General features: G+C 49.1%; 1 protein-coding gene across 2 annotated transcripts in view; it reads left to right on the top strand.

The window, feature by feature from the left end:
* Positions 1-5,458: 5,458 nt before the first annotated feature.
* The window catches only part of PHLPP1 (PH domain and leucine rich repeat protein phosphatase 1), a 106,451-nt gene continuing 104,314 nt past the window's right edge, over positions 5,459-7,595 (top strand). For both annotated transcript variants that reach the window (XM_075212957.1, XM_075212956.1), the window contains exon 1: positions 5,459-6,751. In XM_075212957.1, coding sequence (XP_075069058.1) covers positions 5,686-6,751 — 1,066 coding nt within the window. In that variant the 5' untranslated portion in view covers positions 5,459-5,685. The remainder of the gene's footprint in view (positions 6,752-7,595) is intronic.

The raw sequence follows: 7,595 nt of genomic DNA, 5'->3' as shown, positions 1-7,595 counted from the left end.
ATAAAAACAGGGGGTGGGGCCATGACGACGCATGCACGACGTTACTAAGCCCCGCTCCCCACTGCCTGGGATCCGGGAGAATTGCCTGCTCCCCCGAGAGTCCGGGCGGACTCACAGAAATTCGGAAGTCTCCAGGACATTCCAGGAGAATAGGCAACTATTGTACAGTGTGTGGGTAAAGGGATGGTATTAGTGCAGTGTGTGACAAGAGGGTTTGTTGTGTTGCAGTGTGCAGGCAGAAGGCTGGTATCCGTGCATTATGTGGGCACAAAGATGGTATTGTGGCAGTGTGTGCATGAAGAGAAGTGGTACTGAGGCAGCGTGCAGGGAGAGGGGTGGTATAGGAGCAGTGTGCGGGGAAAGAAGTGGTGGTATTGCTTGCTGTAGTATGGGGTTGGTTTCAGAGCCATCTTAACAACATTATGGGCCTCAGGGCAAAGCAGTGCACCGGGCCACATATATATATATATATATATATATATATATATATATATATATATATATATATATATGTATATATGTGTGTGTGTAAAAAAAAAAGTGAATTTATATATATGTATATACAAGTTAACCCGTGCATGATACTCATGCATTCTAGTCAAATCAAGCTACTTAAGGTCTTAAAAAGGTTCTTGTCATGCATTTGGGCCTAGCCCAGGCCTTCTCAGGGGAAAAACGTTACTTCCCGACGCAAGCGCCCTTTTTAATGTGTGTTCATGAGGTAAAATTACCTCACGAAAATGAGTTTGAACCCTTAACTCGTAAATTTAGCCTTTACTACCCCTCCCACGGGGGGAAGGAGGGTAGGGGGGATGACGGAAGTTAACTGACTTCACTATTCTAATTTTTTGGTCAAATAATGTCAGTATACCAAATTTCAGGTCAATTGGATGAGCCCTTTCTGAGAAAATAGTTTTATATATATATATAAAATCAATTTTTTTCAAATCCCCCTTAGCTTTCCTTTCAACCGCCCTGTTCTTCGAGTTGAATCCTGTTCTGTTCTTCGTCGCTGCTCTGCACTCCTCCGTGCTGTCCTCACAGTGAATGTCGGGCGTGATGACGTCATCACACCCGACATTCACTGCGACCGCAGCACAGAAGAGGGAACCAGGGAGGGAGCCAGATCGCCACCTGACCAGGTGACCGCAAAAGGTATTTTTTTTTTTTTATAGGAGTCTTGCCTCGGGCCCCCTTGTCCGCTGGACCCCTGGGCACCTGCCCATCGTGCCCAGTCAAGAAAGACGGCCCTGGTTGGTATAACAGGTTCATGTGGAGAGTTTGCAAGGTATTGCTATAATCAGGGAGGGGATTGGTGATCGCTGAAGAGTTTGTGGGGTATTGATTAATGCAATGGGGTGCTAATAATGTGCTAATTAGGAGAAATAGAACTGTTTGTTAGTTGTTAAATGTGCATGCTAATGTTGGGGGTGAATCGTCACTATGGCTTTTCTTCAAACATTCCAGACTTCGTTCAAGCATCTGCTGAACTTAAGACACCAGCGGGTTTTGAAAGCTGTAAGTACAGGCATGGGGCGCCAAGAAGGGGGGGGGGGGGGGTGATGGGTACTTATTACCAGGGCCCAGGCCCGTACCGCAGTCAATAAGGTGTTTTTTTTTTCCCCCCATTCACCAGGCCAGGAGAGGGCAGGGCTAATCGGGACGGCTCTGTCAGTGACAGGCTGTCACTAAACCAATGGAGACAGGCATCAAGGCAACAAATCAGACTGCTGCCAGGCTGCCTGTCATTTCAAAGCACGGCCGCGGAGCCATCAGCCTCTGGAGATTATGTACAGTGATCTGTGTTATGTACAGTGTTCACTTATTGCTTGCTTTTCCATATTTACATTTTCATTTTCATTTAGGGCAGGGCTAATCGGGACGGCTCTGTCAGTGACAGGCTGTCACTGAACCAATGGAGACAGGCATCAAGGCAACAAATCAGACTGCTGCCAGGCTGCCTGTCATTTCAGAGCACGGCCGCGGAGCCATCAGCCTCTGGAGATTAGGTGAGTACAAGGGATTGGGGGGTGGGGGTGTTATATCCTAGCTTTGTGTATATATGTGAAATTGTGTGTGTATATGGCAGTATGTATGTGTGATATTTTGTATGTGTATATAGCTTTATGTATGTGTATGTATATGGCATTGTGTGTGTATGCATATGGCATTGTGCACATGTGTGATGTCTCTGGGGGGGATGACGTGATGGGTGATGGGGTAGTGGGTGGCGTAATGCGTGATGTAGTGGAGGGGTGGCGTGATGGGTGATGTAGCTGAGGGGTGGCGTGATGTGTCTGGGAGGTGACGTAGTGTGTCTGGGGAGTGGCATGATGGGTGATGTGGCAGGGGTTGGTGTGATGCGTGATGTAGCTGAGGGGTGGCGAGATGTGTCTGGGGGTTGATGTGGTGTGTCTGGGGGGGTGACGTGATGGGTGACGTGGCAGTGGGTGGTGTGATGCGTGATGTAGTTGAAGGGTGGCATGAAGTGGCTGTGGGGGGTGTGATAAATGTAATATTTTATTATAATGTATGTATTATATACTGCATGATCTGTGTTATGTACAGTGTTCACTTATTGCTTGCTTTATCGCCCCGATCCCCCCCCCCTGGATCCGCCACTGCACCATTTTAATACATAATGGGGGAATTAAATTAGCCCCGAAGTGTCTCCGGAATGTCCACGAGACACTTTGCAGCAGAGATTTGACAGAAATCTCCTCCTATTTTTCTTTGCACCCCTATAGGCTGCGAGGGAAAATGAGCAGAGATTTTTAACGTAATTGCCAGCAGTGTGCTCTTCACAATGTCTTGCGTGTCACATCGCTGGAAATTGAATTTCCACCCATATGTCATGTCTAAAATGCAGCCATGCCCATGTTGACCACGCCTCTTACATTATGTGGCCACACCCCTTCAGCAACATACAGCACCCCATAGGCAAACCGAGGGGTGGGGGGTTTCCTAGTGCCTGGAAACCCCCATCCAAGCCTAGGGCACTGTATAATTGAGGTGGCTGGACCCTGACCCCACTTCACACGGCTTTGCTTGAAAAGGGAGAGCTGCGTGCACCTAACAGTAGTGCATGCAGCATTGCCCCTGTATATTATGGGAATAGGAAGAGTTGGAGAGCAGCCAAGCACTGTCTAATATTATAGCCACGCCCAGGGCTGCCGAGAGGGGGGGGGGGGGGGGGCGGGTACTAATTACCCAGGCCTGGGCTTTTTTTTATGGCGGGGGGGGGCTCGGTCGTTGGTGGGGGAAGCAGGGTAGTTAAAAAAAAACAAAACCATACTCACGTAATTGTGGCGCCGGCGTTCCTCCTCTAAGCTGCTCTGTGCTCCATTGCTCCAGACTGACTGAATGCCGGATGTGACATCATGTAACGCCCAGCAGTCAGTCTGGAGCAATGGAGCACAGAGCAGCAGACAAGAAAAAAAGAGAGAAGTAAAGGTAAGTGAAGGGAGGAAAACAGGGGGGGGGGTTAAAAAATGGGGGGGCAGCATGACACAGAGGGGTTAAAGAAAGGAGGGACAATAGCAGCATGACACAGAGGGGTTAAAAAACGAGGGACAATAGCAGCATGACACAGAGGGGTTAAAAAACGAGGGACAAACAGCATGGCACAGATGGGTTAAAGAAGAGAGGGACAAGACAAGCAGCATGGCACAGGGGGTTAAAGAAAGGAAGGAGAAATGCAGAGAGGCACAGGGGGTTAAAGAAAGGAGGGACAATAGCAGCATGGCACAAGGGGTTAAAGAAAAGAGGGACAAGCAGCATGGCACAGAGGGGTTAAAGAAAAGAGGGGCAAGCAGCATGGCACAGGGGGTTAAAAAAAAGAGGGACAAGCAGCATGGCACAGGGGGTTAAAGAATGGGGCAAAGGCAGCATGGAGGGCGCAGTGTGATCATAAGGGGGCATAGTGTGGTGATGATAAAGGGGCACAGTAATGTGTGTGTGATGGCACGGAGCTTTTGGCAATGTAGTGTGTGTGAGGTAGATGGTGGCTAATTAATGCCTGCTATTTTGTTTGCGGGGTAATGGGAATACTATTTTAATGTTGGGGCTGGAGGAAGGCCTAATTATTAATCATGGATGTTATTGATTTAACGGTGGGGCTGGCTGTAATTTTCTAAAAAATTTTTCCAAATAGGTACTCCAACATTCCAGGATCCGGACAAGCCGCAACTAAAGAAACCAGCAGCCACATGTGGTAAAAGTGAGAAGAACAGGTAGTACAGAGCAGCACAGTGTGTGAAATGTTGTGATTCTAGTAGGGACAAAGCCAATGTTTGGTGAGCCCAGTGGGCGCAGACCAAGACTGAACTCTTTGTGTACACACTGCATTCTTCCTATACTACACAAGGGTGCTAGATGTCCTGAAAGTCAGGAGTGCTTGGACAAATGTCATGCTCCGGGGAATTCAGGACCTAGTAATTTTATTGTGCTAGCCACGCCCCAATGGCGCATTGCCACGCCCCCAATTATGTGACCATACCCATGAAAATTTTTTGCTTACTCAACTATAAGGGGGGGCCCCATGAATTTGTTGTACCGGGGCCCTGAATTCCTCTTGGCAGCCCTGGCCACGCCCCTATGCATGCTGGTCACGCCCACTGGCGGCATGGTGTGGAAACCCCCCTCTACAAATCCTGCACATGCCCCTGCACCCTTGCTGCTCGCCTGTGCAGGGGGGGCCAAAGAATTTGCTGTATTGGGCCCAAAATTTCTCTCGGCAGCCCCGAGAACAGGTACTTTGAACAAAGAAAGGCAATTAACAATTTTAAATGCATTAAATATTTGATATTTTGTAATGTGAACCACTATAAAGAAATTTACAATTACTTATTCTGAAAATCCCATATTTATTTTTAAGTATTCTTGCTCAATGGAGCAGGGGCTTTTATGTCTCAGAAATAATTTATTCGCAAGTTATTGCCTGGTAATATAATGCAAACAGTTAAGAAAAATATGAGTCCAGTCTAACCATTACTCTATCCAGAGCATTGTAAGAAGTTGGTGATGTTGGGCGTTCCCCATTCAAGACAGCATGAAATTATGTTTAAGAAGATGTTTGTATATTAGTTGTGGGTGCAGTATTGAAAATAATAGGAGCTCTGCTTGACTCTCTATTAGATCGGCAAGAGGAGCTATTAGAATTACTTGTATCAGTTACGATTAGTCACATTGCAAAATATCTTAACTATGTAAGCGTTCAGGTTCATTGCTATTATCACCGGACGATACAGGAGCGATTCTCTCTGTGGGCCACACCTCATACATTCCCAAGCACTAGCGAGCTATCAAAAAACTACATGTCCATAGATGCTTAGCGCTCCCTGTGACGTATCGGTACGTCCGTGTGACAATCCCTGCGTTCTCCTAACTGTCCCTCAACTGGCTGAATATTCATGAGCCTTCCCGCTGCCTCCCGAGGCTGGTTAATATGCATAAGCCTGGCTGGCAAGTCACACCCCTCGGTGTATAGAGTGGCGTTGCTGCCCATCTCAAGCAATCAAGGAGGGAGCGCTAGATCATCAACATCATCTCCATGATGGCGCAGGGCATAGCCGGGGCTTCCTAGGGTCGGCCCCCGTGGAATGCTCTGGGTTCCTTTGCACAAGGTCTTCGTTCTCCCGTGGAATGCACGGCTTTTGTCCATAGAAGCCTCTGGCGTCCCGTGGAATGCTCTCTCTGGAAGGTTCGCGTGGTCGCGCGTCACAACCCATGGAGCTGGCGGCAGCCGGGATACTGACGGGGGAGAAGAAGCGGCTGGCCACGGATGGAGGCGCGACGCCGTCCACTCTTTTGCTTCCCCCGGGTGGGAACGGCCAGAGCTCGGCGTCCAGTGCAAACTCTGCGCTGCTGCTAAGGAGGAGACGGCGGCTGAAAAGGAATCTGTCAGCGAACCCACTCGGCACGACCGCCGCCCCCTCCTCATCACCCCAGACCTCCGCCACCTCGTCCTCCTCCACCCTGGGGCCAGGCACCCGCAGCCTGGACAGGAAAATACTGCTGAAGTACAAGCAGTGGGTGCAGCTGCAGCCGCAGGAGAGGGAGTGGGTGCGCGGGGAGCTGCGGAGGGGCTGTGTGCATATCTACGAGAGACACACGTCCCCCGGCCTCAGGCCGCTGCTCTGCACCCTGGACACCACCGCTAGCGAGGTAGCGGCACGCCTGCTCCGGCCGGGGGGAGGCTCGTCTGGGGTGCTGAGGGTGCTAGGCCAAGCCTCTGATGCGGCCACAGCTTCCAGCGAGGACAGAGCTGACACGGAGGTGTTCTCGGGTTGTGGAGCCTGGGTAGGCACTCCTCAGAAGATGAGCCGCCAGGAGCCTGAACTAGGATGTCCGGGTGGGAATTGTTGGGATACCGAAGAGGTGAACGGCATGGTTCCGGAGGACGAGGCTCTGCACCAGGACTCTGACAGCATGAGCCCCACTGTGTGCCAGGGGCTGGAGCTTTTCCACTGCGGGGCAGCTTCTTCCTCGTCCTCCTCTGTGGAGGAGCTGAGCACAGACCCGCAGCCCTCTGTGGCTGTGACTGTCCCTGCCCGCCCGCTGCAGGATGTCAAATCCCCGGGCTCCCTGTACGTGCAGCTACACGGGGAGAACAGCCGGAGACTGGAGCCGCACGAGAAGCCGCTGCTTGTCCAAAACGATTACCTTTTCCAGCTGGGCTTCAGGGACCTGTGCAGGGTACAAGAAGAGGGCATGGAGTCAGAGATCGGCTGTCTCATCCGCTTCTATACAGGTATATGCTGGTAGTTGGTCATTTCAGATCAGAGGGAAACAGATGAATTCACTGTTACCACACTACACAATATAACCATGACTCATAAAGTTGGAGGCAGGAGCTGGCACAGCGGTTCTAGTGTTGGGCGCTAGGGGTGGCTCAGTGGTTGGGAAGAGAGGGCTAGATCTGGGGGCAGAGAATTTGGCACTTTGAGTGGCTAGAGCACTTGGCAGGTAAACAGTGAGGGCTACTGCTGGGGCCCTACAATCTCATGTAGTAATAAAGAAGTGCACAACTTTGGCACATAATCTAAATTGTTATTTGAGTTGTTAGCAAGTGCTTGCTATTCATGTTATAAGCAGAGTTGTCTCATGGTGTCATCAGAGTGTTTTATTTTGGAGTAAGAACTATTTTAAACTACTTTTGATGCTGGCACTATTTAGTTGGGGTTATCTGGTAATATGGCCTTTGACAGGTTTGGAACTTAAAACTGAACTATCGCTAGTGTTAATGCATTTTAATAAACACACACATTACTACAAGTTCTGTCATTGTTAGACAACACATAAATATACATTGGTTCAATGGATGTGCTGGAGGCTTACAGTAACCAGTAACTTGTGAAGATAATTGAGAGTGTACTTGGCACAACATGTAAAACTATTCAGTAATGCAGCCTGTCTAGAACTGGTGGAAATGGAAATTTTGTTTTTTATCCCCAAGTGACCATGTAGGAGAATTTTGACATTAAGATGTGTTTGTCTTCTGAGCCATACTTCTGTTCTGGTTAATCCACATGCCTGACAAAGGCAAATAAAAACTTTAAGTCAAACCAAATTTGATCAATAACCAATATATAAGC

This window comes from Mixophyes fleayi, chromosome 5 (assembly GCF_038048845.1).
Source record: "Mixophyes fleayi isolate aMixFle1 chromosome 5, aMixFle1.hap1, whole genome shotgun sequence".
Lineage (NCBI taxonomy): Eukaryota > Metazoa > Chordata > Amphibia > Anura > Limnodynastidae > Mixophyes > Mixophyes fleayi.
Note: the sequence above shows the minus strand (reverse complement) of the source record. Positions and strands in the feature narration are given on the sequence as shown.